Raw genomic sequence first — 15,919 nt, forward strand, 5'->3', positions numbered from 1 at the left:
CCCCCGTAGGACAGATTTCCTGGGCACCATGAGCTTTAGGAATTGTCACATGGATAATCCAAACTGTGAAAATGTCCAAACATGACAGTTCAGGGATCAAACCTTCTAGAATCGAGAGAGAGAGAGAGAGAGAGAGAGAGAGAGAGAGAGAGAGAGAGAGAGAGAGAGAGAACTGTCTGATGTAGTGTACTACTTGGTGGGGGGAAAAAGAAGATAGCCCAAATAATTCCTATCTGAAGATCAAAGCCAGTGAGTTACTTGAACAGTGTAGGTCCAGTGGGATGTTTACCTTCTAGGGGAAGTCTAAACCACAAGGCAGTACCGTCAGTCAAAGGAGACTATCTAGGACTCTCTGGGAGTAAGGGTTTCACTTAAATATTAAGGGTTTTCCCAATAATTATCCCCAGTTTAGCTCCCTTCCAGGGGATCTGATGGATTATCTAAAGTTCCCAGTATCTGTTTATAGGTTCCTGTGAGTCTTTTTTTTTTTTTTTTGCATGTCCTGTACTTTTCTTGGCATAAAGGTTGTCCAGTATATTTTCAGTACCTTGAGTGCTCACAGAAGAACTAAAGACTCCTTTTAGCCACTTTTGGGAACAGCCAGACATAAGCTATACCATGAATATATGAAGAAATTTTCCTGAAACAACTCTAGGGATGAATAATGTACCCAAGCAAGCAAATGACCTTGTTGAAGTTAGAATTCAAGAATCAAATGCAGTCTCTGTGAGTACAAAACTCTGTGTGTGTGTGTGTGTGTGTGTGTGTGTGTGTGTGTGTGTGTGTGTGTGTGTGTAAAGGGGAATGATCCTGGGCCATGGGTCACCTCAAGAAGACCTTTCAGTAGCCAACAGACTTAAATTTAACAGTAACCAAACTCAAATACATACCAAAAGACCATGCTGACATTCGACGTTTGAAATTTGAATCAGAAAAAAAAAAAGAAATTTGAATCAGAGCTGAAAAAGGTCTCAAAGGTCAATGAGTTAGACATTTTCATTTTAAAAATGAGGAAACTAAGGGCTGAGGAGGTGAATGCTTTGTTCAGAATCCTACAGAAAGCCTAGGGCAGAAGGTGGACAGGACGGCTCTTCCAACTGTACAGATGGTCTTCTAACAGGCAGAGTCATAAATCATCCATGCGATGGAATATTCTTAGAATAAATACATTTTTACAATACTCTCATTATATTGCCTCATACCTTGTCTGTCTTTTTTTCCTGCTTTTCCAATATAGCCAGGTTATCTTTCAGAGTTTTCACAATTTCTGCTGGATTTTTGTGTGATTTACTGAACAGAGGCATTTTTTTTTCATTCACTGACGGTTCTTCTTCTAATTATCTATGGAATGCTTTAAATAAAAAAAGAGAAATTAAACATACATTTTTAACAGCAATTATGCAAAAAATCTTGCTAGTAAATAATTTGCTAGTAAACTAAACATAGAGATCATAAAAAAGGGGGAAAGAACCCACATGTACAGAAATATTTATAGCTGCTCTTTTTGTGGTGGCAAAGAATTGGAAATCGAGGGGATGCCCATCAATTTGGGAATGGTTAAACAAGCTGTGGTATATGAATGTAAAGGAATATAATTATGCTGTAAGAAATGATAAGCAGATGGATTTCAGAAAAACCTGGAAAGACTTACATGAATTGATGCTGAGTGAAATGAACAGAACCAAGATAACATTGTACACAGTATCAACAACACTGTGTGATGATCAACTGTAGACTTAACTCTTCTCAGCAATATAATGATCCAAGACAATGCCAAAAGACTTATGGTGGAAAATGCTCTCAACATTCGGAAAAAGAACTATGGAGTCTAAATGAGGATTGAAGCATACTATTTCCACTTTTGTTGTTGCTTTTTTGTTGTTGTTTATTCTTTCTTGCATTTTTTCCCTTTTGTTCTTTCCAGATTTTTTGTTTTTTGTTGTTGTTGTTTTTCCTTTTTTTGAAGGACAATGAAGGTTAAGTGACTTGCCCAGGGTCACACAGCTTGTAAGTGTCAAGTGTCTGAGGCTGAATTTAAACTCAGGTCCTCCTGAATCCAGGGCTGGTGCTTTATCCACTGCACCACTTAGCTGCCCCCTCCCTTTTGTTCTGATTTTTCTCTTACAACATGACTAATGTGGAAATATATTTAACATGGTTGTAATGTGCAACCTATATCAGATTGCTTGCTGGCTTAGTGAGGGGGGAGGGAAGGGAGGGTAGGAGAAAAATTTGGAACTCAAAAAATATCTTTACATGTAATTGGAAAAAAAATTTAAATCAAATCAAATTAAATTTTTTTAAAAAGAAAAGATTTGGGGCAGCTAGGTGGCGCAGTAGATAAAGCACCAGCCCTGGATTCAGGAGTACCTGAGTTCAAATCCAGCCTCAGACACTTAACACTTACTAGCTGTGTGACCCTGGGCAAGTCACTTAACCCCAATTGCCTTACCAAAAAAAAACCCCAAAAAACAAAAAAACAAAAAAGAAAGAAAAGATTTCTGGATATTAACCCAATTCTAACAGTTTACCATAAGACCAATATTATATGTATTAGAAAATTGACAAGGACTATGGATGTTGAATCATCAAAGGGTACTACTAGAAAACCAATGTCCTTTCTCCAGGTTTTGCCAAAGAGGCTATTATGAACATTGAAGTTGGGCCAGGCATGGTGGAACACATCTATCTATATGGTCTGCTTAAGACTGAAGGATTGTTTAAGTTTGGGAGTTCTCAGCTCTAGAGGTGTTAAAACAGATCAGGTGTCTGCACCAAGTACCCTGCAAATATGGTGGGCCCTTGGGACTGGAGGGTTACCAGGGTGCTTCCTGTTCAATTGCAATTTAAAGAGTCTTAAATATCATTATTAATATTTTACTAAGTTACACACACACAAATCTGGAGTGTAAGATCAATGAAAGCAAGGTAAGCTAGATGTGGTGAAACAGGAGATGGAAAGATTAAACATCAACATCTTGGGTGTCAGTGAATTTAAATGGACAGGAATGGGTGAATTTAATTTAAGTGATTGCTACATATACTACTTTGGGCAAGAATCTCTTAGAGGAAATGGAGTAGTCCTCATAGTCAATAAAAGGGTGGGAAATTCAGTATTGGAGTATAATCTCAAAGATGACAGAATGATATCTGTTCAAATCCAAGGCAAAAAGTTCAACATCATGGTAATACAAGCCTATGCTCCAACAACTGATGCCAAAGAAGCCAAAGTTGATCAGTTCTATGAAGACCTTCAACATCTTCTAGAAGTAAGACCCCCCCCCCTCCAAAGTCACATTCATCATTGGGGATTAGAATGTTAAAGCAGGAAATCAGAAGATAACTGGAATAACATGCAAGTTTGGCTTTGGAGTACAAAATGAAACAGGGAAGAGACTAATAATTTTGTCACGATTGCTTATGGTTAAACACTTATTTTCAACAACCCAAAAGGCTGTCCCCTACACATGGACATCAGCAGATGGTCAATAAAGAAATCAGACTGATTATATACTTTGCAACTAAAAGTGGGGGAGCTCTTGTACAGTAGTTAAAATAAGACCCAGAGCTTACTATGGCTCAAATCATGAGCTTCTTATTGCAAAATTCAGACTTAAATTGAAGAAAGTAAGGACAACCATCAGACCATACAGATGTGACTTAAATAACATTCCTTATAAATATGAAGTGGGAGTAAGGAATAGATTTAGGGGATTAGATCTGGAGACAGAGTTCCTGAAGAACCATGGAGAGAGGTATGCAATATTGTGCAGGAGGCAGCAACAACAACAACAAAAAACATTTCAAAGAAAAGAAGAGCAAGAAAACAAAATGGCTGTCTGATGAGGTTTTATAGATAGCTGAGGAAAGAAGGAAAGCAAAAGGGAAAGGGAAAAGGGAAAGATATACCCAACTGAATGCTGATTTTTAGAGAATAGTGGGGGCATCACCAGTCACCTTGACTTTTGTCTTGCCACTGGACTCAGATGACTGGAAGAGAGGGTGAAGATGCTGACTTTGTGCAACTCTGCACATTAAGACATCACCCTCGTGATGTCATGCATCCTCTTCAAGAATGAAAGATGAACAACAATCCAGAGAAAAGCAAGGAGAGATAAGAACATTTTCTTAAATAAACAGTGCAAAGAAATAGAAGAAAACAACAGAAAGAGAAAGACAAGAGATCTCTACAAGAAAATTAGATATCAAGGGAATGTCGTGCAAAAATAGGCATGCAGAAGTGATGGAATTCCAGCTGAGCTATTTAAAATTGCTTTACTATGCCAGCAAATTTGGAAAACTCAGCAGTGGCCACTGGATGGGAAAAGATAGGTAAAGAAGGGCAATGCCAAGGAATGTTCAAATTACTGAACAATTGCACTCACTTCATATGCCAGTAAGGTTATGCTTAAGATTCTGTAAGCCAGGCTTTAGCAATATGTGAATCAAGAATTACCAGAAGAGCGGGCTGGTTTTCAAAGAGGCAGAGAAACTAGAGACCAAATTGCCAACATTCTCTGGATTATGAAGAAAGCATGGGAGTTTCGGAAAAATTTCTGCTTCTGCTTCACTGACTACATTAAAGTCTTTGACTGTGTGGATTATAATAAAATATGGCAAGTCCTCAAAGAGATGAGAGCACCAGATCATCTTATTTTTCTCCTAAGGAACCTGCATGTGGGCCAAGAAGCAACAGTTAGAACTGAACACGGAACAACTGATTAGTTTAAGATTGTCACCTTATTTATTTTAACTTATATGCAAAGTACATCATATGAAATGCTAGACTGAATGAATCAAAAGCTGGAATTAAGGTTGCCAGGAGAAATATCAACAATCTCAAAAATGCAAAGCTACCACTTTTATGGCAGGGAGTGAAGAAGAACTAAGAAGCCTCTTGATGAGGATGAAAGAGAAGAATGGAAAAGCTGGCTTGAAGCTTAACATAAAAAAAAACAAAAACAAACAAACCCTAAGATCTTGGCAACTGGTCCCATCACTTCCTAGCAAATAGAGAGAGAAGAAATGTCAAAGTTTATATTCTTGGGCCCAAAGATCACTGCAGATGGCAACTGTAGCCATGAAATTAAAAAATACTTGCTCCTTGGAAGGAAAGCTATGGCAAATCTGGATAGCACACTAAAAAGCAGAGACATCCCCTTGCTGACAAAGTTCTGTGTGGTCAAAGCTGGATTTTTCCAGTAGTAATGTATGTATGGCTGTGAGACATGGACTATAAGGAAAGTTGAGAGCTACAGAATCGACACTTTCAAATTGTGGAGCTGGAGAAGACTTCTGAGAGTCCCTTGGAAAGCAAGAAGATCAAATCAGTCAATACTTAAAAAAATTAATTCAGACTATTCATTGGAAAAGTCAAATGCTAAAGCTGAAGCTCAAATATTGTGGCCACATAATGAGAAGACAAGACACTGGAAAAGATCCTGATCTCAGGGGAAAATGGAAAACAAAAGGAAAAGGTGATGGCAGAGAATGTGATAGATGGATAATGTCATGAAAGAAACAAATATGGGCTTGGACCGATTTCAGGAGATAGTGGAGAATAGAAGGGCCTGGTGTGCTATGGTCCATGGATCATCAAGAGTTGGACATGACTGAACAACTGAATAACAACAATAACAAAGTCTCTCTCTCCATATACATACCCACACATGTACATATATTTATATTTGTATGTACATTTTTTCCCCTTTGAGCAAATTGTAAAAGGTTTTGAGATTATAGTTTTATGTATAATTTGTATTCCTTAAGTTGTTTACTTGATTATTTTTGTTGGGAAAGTTAAGTACATAAGAAAAATAATTTTTTAAAAGGCATTTAGCACCTTAATTATGTAGAAATAGGAAGCTAGGTTGCTCAGGGGACAGAGTGCTGGGCTTAGGGTCAATAAAAGTTGAGTTTGAATCCTGCCTCAGATATTTACCAGAGGTGTGACCCTGGACAAATCACTTAACTTCTCTGAGCCTCAGTTTTATTATATGTAAAATGGGAATAATAATTATAACTACCTCACAGAGTCGCTGTGAGGATCAAACAAGACAAATTGTATAAATTGCTTTATAAATATTAGAACGATATACAAATGCTAGCTATTATCACTATTATGTTTAAAAATACATGAGAGGAGGGGCAGATAGGTGGTACAGTGGATAGAGGACCAGTCCTGGATTCAGAAGGTCATGAGTTCAAATCTGGCCTCAGCCACTTAACACTTAATAGCTGTGTGACCCTGGGCAAGTCCCTTAACCCTCATTGCCCCGCCCCCCCCCAAAAAAAAAGAAAGAAAAAGGAAAAGAAAAAGAAAAAGAAAAGAAAAGAGAAAAATACATGAGAGATCTGTGATTTTATTAAGTATAGGGAACTCCTAGTGAGGGAATACCTTCTATCAAGATAGGATGAAATTCACCTATAGCTTAGTAAGAGATGCACAAATTTAGAGACATCTCCACTCCAAATGTTCATATGGACTATTTGTGCCTGACGTGGTACAGCCTTCTGATCTTGTTTTGGTCTCATCAACTATAATTGGACACACTGTACCTTGACCCCAATATAGTGATGTCATTTTTGTCCTCTACAAGAACAAAGGACAACAATGAACCAACCAGTAAATCCTAGAGGTCACATAGCTAGTGTTAGATGCTGAATTTGAACTTAGGACTTCTTGACTCAGAAGTGTGACACTATAATTCACTCTAACTTATGCAGATAGCTAAGTAGCATAGTGGATAGGGTACTGAATTCAGAGTGAAGAAGATCTGAGTTCAAATCTTCCTTTAGATGGTAAATTAGCAGTGTCACACTGGGCAAGCCACTAATTCTCTCTCAGTATCAGCTTTCTTCTCTGTAAAATGAAAGTAATAGCACCTCTCTTACAGGGTTGTTGTAAAGTTCAAATGAGATTTTTTAATATATATATATATATGCGGGGCAGCTAGTGGCACAGTGGATAGAGTACCGGCCCTGGAGTCAGGAGTACCTGAGTTCAAATCCAGCCTCAGACACTTAACACTTACTAGCTGTGTGACCCTGGGCAAGTCACTTAACCCCAATTGCCTCACTTAAAAAAAAAATTACTTAAAAAAAAAAATAGGGGATTGGACTAAATGACACTCCAACTCTATATCTATGATTCAATGAATATTAAGACAGAGAGAAGCTCCCCAGACTAATCCAGTCTGTATGTGCTCAGTGAGTCTGGGCAGTGGGTTACAGCATATGTCAACCCATCTACTTCTTGATCTTAATTGTGCAAAGGCTGATTTTCCTGAAATGAAATACTTAAATATAGATCCTAAAAGTTAAAATTATATAGCACCTGGGGGCATCTAGATGGTGCAGTGGATAAAGCACCGGCCCTGGATTCAGGAGTACCTGAGTTCAAATGCGGCCTCAGACACTTGACACTTACTACCTGTGTGACTCTGGGCAAGTCACTTAACCCTCATTGCCCCGCAAAAAAAAAAAAGAAAAATTATATAGCACCCGATTTTCAAAAATCTTCAAAACATTATTCAGATCAACAAAACAATTCAGCCAAATATGATTTTGTGATAGCATTTCATAAAATCTAATACATGGTTTAGAGTATGATGCAAATGCCAAAAAGTACAATCGATTTTTGTCCCATGTATCTCAGGCAGCAAACACATGCTGGCAACATTCCCTCTCCTAACACGGAGAGAAACATTTCAAATTCTCAACTTATATAAGGATTGAACTGAAGATGGGCCAAACAGATTTCATGAAAATATCAATCATCTGAGCATGCACAATAATACCTGTGTGGGAGAAGAGAAAATAGTTTCAGATGGGGGGAAAAGACAAGAAAGATCATTTTTTGGCATTGAATATTCCAGCTATTATTCTACTTTCAAATTTTAAAGGGTAAAATGAGAGGGCTGAACTAAAACTTCAAAATGTCTTCCAGCTCTAATAATTTAAGAGTGTATGAGTAATATCTAATGTGTTTTTGCCAGAAGGTCATTCATTAATGAGAACTGCAAGGCTTTATGTATTAACTCTGAATGGCTTGTTCAATAAGTCTACCTGCAAAATCTAGGGTTGTAGAGCAAGTTATTTTCCTTAGGTTGAAAGAGAAATCTCAAGATTTCCTAAGTGTGACGATCAAGTGTCCTGGATTCAAGGGGGAAAAAACCCCCGATCCTTCAAAATCAATATCCTCATTTGTCATGTTTTTCATCTGGAATGTGTCCATTTACATAAAATTACATCATAATAAAACTATGACTAAGCAGCTCCTATGCTGGGAAGAGAGCCCATACCAAAAGAGTACCTCACCTTCACAAATAGCACAGGACAAGATGACTCTTCAAAAATTCTTTCTTGGCAGCCCAGAATTTAAAAACTAAGTCAATTGCATAGGTTCCTTGGTTGTAAGCTAACACTACTTTGTAATAAATGTACTGAAAAAAAAAATTCTCCAGAATTACCATTGTTTTATAAATATAAGAAAATTATTCCTTTGCTTTCTCACACAAAAACCAAGGGATACTGTAGTATTTTGAAGTATTAACAAGTGGATAAAAGTCAAACTATACATCTAGTAATGTTTCTCCCATAAAGTAGTTAATCCCAATGCCATTGTTGATAACAACTTGATATTTGTGATGACAAGCTTCCAGATCATACTTTTTAGCTAAGTGCTTTGTAATGCCCCATCCATTTTAAGTACATCTTGTCCTTCAGGGAGCTACAGTCTAGCAATCACTGTCTCTTCTCCTCCCAATTTCCCATTATTTTTTCTATATACAATTTTAATATAATTAGAAGGCACAGCTAGCTACTCAAACATGTATATGAAACAAATAGATGGTAAAATAAAGTAGATAGGAAACTATAAATAGGTACTAATATCAATAATTATCATTTTCACAGCAAATTGATTAAAATTTTTTAAAGTTTTATTTTAACTGGGTTGAAATAGACATTTTGTGAAAATACATTACTTATGGGAAAATGGAAAACTAATAAGATTTTTTAAACAACCCTTTCTGTATCACTAGCTTACAAATTTTAATGCCTGATGGCCTTGGTCATTTGTATTAAAATAAAAATTTTCTTATGGGAAGGAAAATTCACATCCCTTGGGATACAGTCTACCATTCTGGGTTGTCCTAGGCAGATCATGTTGCCTAATTCATTGTGACTCCACAGTAAATGTTAAAATAACAATAATAATGGTACTCTCTTGAGAGCTAGTGGTGGCCTTCTTTAAGGCTGCCAAACAATTTTTTTTGTAAAGAGAAGAAAAAAGGGAGGTAGGAAGATGGCTAAAAGAATACAGGGAAAAGTCTAAACAGTACAGAGAATTCCTTGGGTTAAATGGATTTTTTAAAAGGCAAATAAATAAATAAATAAGTCTCAGGAAAATATATACCTCTGGGTATAAGAGAATAAGAAAAGAAAACCATCCAGAAAAATCCCCCAATAAAACTTTAGCATTTACGTAACGGGGCAAATGCAAAGTTTCCCTACCTGTTACACTTCAATATCCCAGATAGGTTTTTAGAAAGTTCTACAGAATGTTCAGTTACCTCCTTCAGTAAATTTAACCTGATGTTTTTCAAATCTTTCTGTTAGCTTTCCTTACCTAACCCAAGTCTCTACAGCTAGAGTTTTAGTTTATTTCATTTTATACTTTCTGAAAATATAGAAAACAATTATCACATTAAATAGCACGGAAACCAGTAAGTTTATTCCTTATCATTCCTTTTCTTAGATGCATATTTCTGGTTTATTTAACTTTTATTCTATATATAATTTTTTCCAGTCCTTAACTCATTTCTGAATCTCTGAACCATGTACAAATCTTCTGTTTCATTTTTAAGTTGTCCCTAACTGGACACATCACCCTAAGGCAATGCTTCTCAAAATTTTTATAGAGGCAGGGCACTTCATTGAAAAAAACCAAAAACAAACTCTTTAACAGAACTTTAAAAAAACTATTAAAATGTCTTTTTTTTAAATGTTGCAAATGAAATAAATAGCAAAACAGTTTGCTTTGTGTCCCTGTCTGCCATAACAACGTGAAGGAACTCTTTTGCTCACTTTGTAACACTCCTGGCATAACAGAATTTGAGAAACATTATAAGTATCAGTAATAAGCACTATGAGATCACTTTGAAGGCTATGCTCCTACTTTTAAAAAAAATATTCATGCTACAACTTATAAATCCCACATTTAAAAAAAATAATAGCACATACCAACAATTCAGATCTATCTTGTGATCTGCAATATCTGTCTTCAAGCATATGAATGACAGTCATGTGGAAGAAGCACTGAACTTGATGGGATCATCAACGAAGTGCTGGAGGAAAGCTCAGATGTCTTACTATTCAAACCCCTTCATTTTACAGAAGGAAAAACTGAGGCCAGAGAAGTGTAACTGCTTTTCCAATGCCACATGGGTAGTAAGAAACTGAGCTGGGATTTGAACTCAACTAAATCCAGCATTTTTCCCACTCTATCATACTCAGCTAGATTCAAGCAGGGTAGAACTTGGAATAATGGGAGAGTTGGATTTGGGTTCTATGTATGGAAACACTAACAATCAGAACAACCTAAAGATAGCTCAGGTGAGGTAGGAGAGACTTCCCCCTCTCTGGAGGACTTTACAAAAGCTGGATGACCACTTGCTAGGTATGCTATAGAGGAATCTCCTATTCAGGTATGGATAGATTAGACTAAATGGATAGTTTCTGAGGTCCTTTCCAAATTTGAAATTTGTGAGTGACAGACTCCTAAGTAATTTTCTATTGTTTTCCACTAGCTTATCATTTTTCATGTTATACATATACAGTTTGAATTACTTTCTTCCATGAGTTATTCTTTATTTGGTTCATTCTATTTGTTTCTTCTTGAATTTATTACAATAATTTAACATTTCAATCCTAACTTACAAAAAAAGTATTACATATTGGTCAAATTATTCTAGAAGATAACTTAGAATCATGTGAGAAAAGTCGCTAAAATTTTAATACTTTTGATACAACAAAAGCACTACTTTTCCAACATACTCCAAAGAGGTCAAACCGAAAGATCCTACATATACCAAAATATTCATAGAGACACTTTTTGAGATAGCAAAAACCTGGATGCCCATTGACTAGAGCAAGGGTTAGCAAACCACAGCCCTTGGGTCGATTCTAGCCACCATTCAGTTTTTGTATGGTCCTGGAACTAAGAATGGTTTTTTACATTTTGAAATACAATAAAACTTTATTTAAAAATGTAAAAAAACCCCCAAAACATTCCCAACTGGAGCTATACAAAAGCAGAGATGGGGCAGTCAGATTTAGCCCTCAGGTAAGGGTTGTAGTTTGCCTAAAAATGGAGTCAAGCATAGCTGAACAAATTGTCACTTTAATAGAATATTGTGTCATAAGAAATTGTGAATAGGAGATATTCAGAAAAACATGGGAAAATTTGTATGAATTGATGAAGGGCCAAGAAAGCAGAACCAAGAAAACACACACACAATCACTAAAACACTGCAAATTAAGACAACACTAAAGGGCACCTAACCTCAGATTAAGTGGAATGATGATGAACCTTGGTCTGGAAGAATGGATAATAAAACCCAGTTCCGTCCTCTCCATAGAGAGGCGGAGTCTACTGTTACAGGGTGTTTCATGTGCTATCAGATGGGCTCAATTAGTATTTCTGTAACAAGGCAGGGTTATGTTGGGGAGGAACATTCTTGGGAAATGAGTAATACATTTGTGTTTTGGGTTTTTTTTAAGGCATCAATAATTTCATTTTAAAGTATGACATACCTCCTTTAATTTAGTGTCATCTTCAAATTAAATGAACATGTGCTCTACTCTAGCATACTTTCTGGATTGTCTTGGCCCAAACTGATCTCTCCTGCCCTTGAACTTCTATAATATTTACTGTTTTTGCCAATGATTTGGCCCTTAATATTATACTCTATGTTACTATTTATCATTTTATGATTATGTCCTCTCTCCCCAACTACTTTATGAATTCCTTGAATGCAGTAGTATTCACGTTGCCTTGCACATGATACATAATGAACAAACCCTTGTTTATTGACTGTGATTATAATCCAGGTTGCTGATGGAATAAGTTAAGCAGAACCAGATCTGACCCGTGAAGAATTCATTTATCATGCTGGCAGGCAAAGTTTAGCAACAGCTTTGAATCATATTCTCCAGTTGGAGTATCCCTGTTCTTCTAGGACACATGTGTAAATGTCTAGGTTAAGGGAAAGTGTTATCAGTATTTTTTTTTGCCGGGCAATGAGGATTAAGTGACTTGCCCAGGGTCACACAGCTAGTAAGTGTCAAGTGTCTGAGGCCAGATTTGAACTCAGGTCCTCCTGATTCCAGGGCTGGTGCTCTATCCACTGCACCACCTAGCTGCCCCTTATAAAGATTAATGTAACAAGAGAATGATAATAAGAGCTAGCATTTGAATAGTACTTACTATGTTCAAGGCACTATGTTAAATGCTTTACAAAGATAATCTCATTTGATCCTCACAATATTACTGGAGGCAAATGTTAATATTATCCCAATTTTTACAGTTGAGGAAACTGAGGTAAACAGAAGGTAAGTGACTTGCCCAAGGTGACACAATAAGTTTGTGAGAGTGACATTTGAACTGAAGTCTTCCTGACTCCAGGCCTTGGGCCACTTAGCTGTCTATATATAATTCACAGACTACCTCTGTGAGACCCTGTACAGACTCTTAATGATAAAGCACACTTTGAAAAACATGGTTTTAAACTGGGAAAGAATTTTTGCAATAAGCATCTCTGATAAAGGCCTTATTTCTTAAATATATAGAGAACTGAGTCAAATTTATAAAAATACAAGTCATTCCCCAATTGATAAATGGTCAAAGGATATGAAATGGCAGTTTTCAGATGAAGAAATCAAAGCTTTCTTATAGTCATATGAAAAGATGCTCTAAATCACTATTTTCTTAATTGTAAAAGTATTTTATTATTTTCTAGTTACATGTAGAGATAGTTTTCAACATTTGTTTTTATAAGATTTCTAGTTTCAAATTTTTCTCCCTCCCTCCCATTCCTTCCCCCCTCCCCAAGGCAGCAAGCAATCTGATATAGATTATATATGTACAATCACATTAAACATTTCTGCATTAGTCATACTGTGAAAGAAGAATCACAATAAAAGGCAAAACCTCAAAAAAGAAAAACAAAAAAAAGGAGAAACAGTATAGTTCAATCTGCACCTAGATTCCACAATTCTTTTTTCTGGATTTGAAGAGTATTTTCCATCATGAGTCCTTTGGAATTATCTTGGACCATTGCACTGCTGAGAAGAGTCAAGTCCATCACAGTTGATCTTCACATGATGTTGCTGATACTGTGTACAATGTTCTCCTGGTTCTGCTCATCTCATTCAGCATCAATTCATGTAAAACCTTCCAGGTTTCTCTGAAATCCGCCTGCTCATCGTTTCTTACAGCACAATAGTATTCCATTACATTCATATACCACAACTTGTTCAGCCATTCCCCAATTGATGGACACCCCCACAATTTCCAATTCCTTGCCACCACAAAAAGAGCAGCTATAAATATTTTTGTACATGTGTGTCCTTTTCCCTTTTCTATGATCTCTTTGGGATAAAGACCTAATAGTGGTATTGCTGGGTCAAAGGGTATGTACAACCCCCATAGTACTTTGAGCATAGTTCCAAATTGCTCTCCAGAATGGTTGGATCAGTTCACAGCTCCACCGACAATGCATAGTGTTCCAATTTTTCCACAGTTTCTCCAACATTTATTATTTCCCTTTTTTTTTCATATTAGCCAATATGATAGATATGAGGTGGTACCACAAAGTTGTTTTAATTTGCATTTCTCTAATCAACAGTGATTTAGAGGGGCAGCCAGGTGGCGCAGTGGATGAAGTACCAGTCCTGGATTCAGGAGGACCTGAGTTCAAATCTGGTCTCAGACACTTGACACTTACTAGTTGTGTGACCCTGGGCAAGTCACTTAACCCTCAATGTACTGCAAAAAAAAAAAAATCAACAAGTTTTTAAAATGATAAAAGCTACAAAAAATATGAAAAAATGTCCCCGAATGGGAATTTTCTACCTAGTAATTAGAGCTAACTTCTAAAATCTTCACCATTTCATGAGTGCTTTCTTTTTTTTTTTGGTGAGGCAACTGGGGTTAAGTGACTTGCCCAGGGTCACACAGCTAGTGAGTGTTAAGTGTCTGAGGCCAGATTTGAACTCAGGTACTCCTCAATCCAGGGCTGGTGCTTTATCCACTGCGCCACCTAGCTGCCCCTAAATCACTTTATTGATTGATTAAAGAAGACTAATTTAAAGACATTTAAAATAAATAAAAAGGGGGAAGCTCCTCTTATATAAGTGGGGAGGGGGGAAGGGGGAAGAGAAATATACTTTCTCCATTGTATTGGAGGAGGTTTATTTATTTATGTACAAGTATAACTGAAGTAGAAGTACATACAAAATATATAGTCCATAATCAATAAGCATTTATTAAGCAGCTATTATGTACCAGGCACTGTGCAAAGCACTGGGGATATAAAGAGATAGCGAAGACACACCCAGACCTCGAAAATGTATACTTGCAGGGAGGGGGTGGGGTGTGCATGATGATCCAGCAAAAAGGACTGAGAAGGAACAATGAATAAGGTAGAAGGACAATCCAGATGGAAAATATCCAGAAAGAAAAAGATGAGAGCCAAGTGGGAGTTGACTAGTTTTTTTCTAAAAGTGTGGCTATGAACAGGAAAGTGAAATGCAGAAGGAGAACTGGAGGAAATGGTCTGATGAAGTGAGAGCTTTTTAAGGATGGGGAGAAATTGGCTTCTTTGTAGAGTCCAGGGTTGGAGCCTGGAACAAGGAAAAGATTAAAGGGCAAGAAGAGGGGATGAAAGTTCTGATAATCTGCCAGAGGGGATGGGAGGGGAAAGAATCAAGTTTCCCTCTCGAGATGTTGGCCTGCATGAGAAGAGCTCCCATCTCTTGGTCAGAGAGGAGGATAAAGGATAGAAATGGGGATGATGTCAAGGCGTTCTAAGTGATGGGAAGGGGAGCAGAGAATGGTCCATAGTAAAAGGCCTCTGTTTTTTTTTTTTTTTCAATAAAGCCTGAACTGAGGTTCTGAGCTCAGAGGGTAGAAGGAGGAAATAGATAGTATGAGAAGCTTGAAGAAAGAAGAGAAGGTTTGAAATAGCCATTATGGAAAGTCATTTGGGAAGGAGAAAAAGGATTGCCTTGTTGTAACTGAGATGGGAGAAACTAAATTTGTAGTGGCCTTGGTCAGCACAGATGTGTGACATCCTCTATCCCTATTCAGCTACACATGAAGAGGAAAAGGAGGAGGTGGATTTTGAAAGCAATCCAAAACTGAGGTTTGGCAAAACTTCAGTAGGAGTTGCAAAAGGATGGGCACATGTGGGGGGTGGATCCAAAAATAAAGGACAATATAAGGTGAACTCGGTTAACTAAAGGTCAGAGTAGGGGTACTATGGGGAGTCCTGAGGGGTGAAGGACACATTGTAAACAACAAGTTAGGGGAAGAGATGGAATCACAGAAGGTTATGATTGAATTAAAGAATTTATGAATTCTTGATCATGGGAGTGGAACAACTGTGAGAGATCAAGGTTGTGACTGTCCCCAAGCATGGCTGAGGTACAGTAGCAACCAGGTGGAAAGTATGTTTGAATGGATATCAACATGAATGTGAAGCCCCCTTCCCCCTGAATAAAGGCATGGGCTGGGGTAGAGAGGAAGATGGAGCTGTTTATTTTACTTATAATAAAGCTGAGCTAATTTGACATTGGGATTGCTAATTTCACCTTTCAATGTACAAACACTTCAATTAATTTTCAAGGACATTAT

At 37.1% G+C, this 15,919-nt stretch overlaps 1 protein-coding gene across 3 annotated transcripts in view; it reads right to left on the reverse strand.

Annotated features, from left to right (window-relative positions):
• CAB39L (calcium binding protein 39 like) overlaps window positions 1–15,919 on the reverse strand; it is a 140,871-nt gene that overhangs the window by 67,832 nt on the left and 57,120 nt on the right. For all 3 annotated transcript variants that reach the window (XM_043991133.1, XM_043991132.1, XM_043991131.1), the window contains one exon: window positions 1,203–1,351. In XM_043991133.1, coding sequence (XP_043847068.1) covers window positions 1,203–1,304 — 102 coding nt within the window. In that variant the 5' untranslated portion in view covers window positions 1,305–1,351. The remainder of the gene's footprint in view (window positions 1–1,202; window positions 1,352–15,919) is intronic.

The sequence above is a fragment of the Dromiciops gliroides genome, chromosome 3, assembly GCF_019393635.1.
Source record: "Dromiciops gliroides isolate mDroGli1 chromosome 3, mDroGli1.pri, whole genome shotgun sequence".
NCBI classification, from domain to species: Eukaryota; Metazoa; Chordata; class Mammalia; order Microbiotheria; family Microbiotheriidae; genus Dromiciops; species Dromiciops gliroides.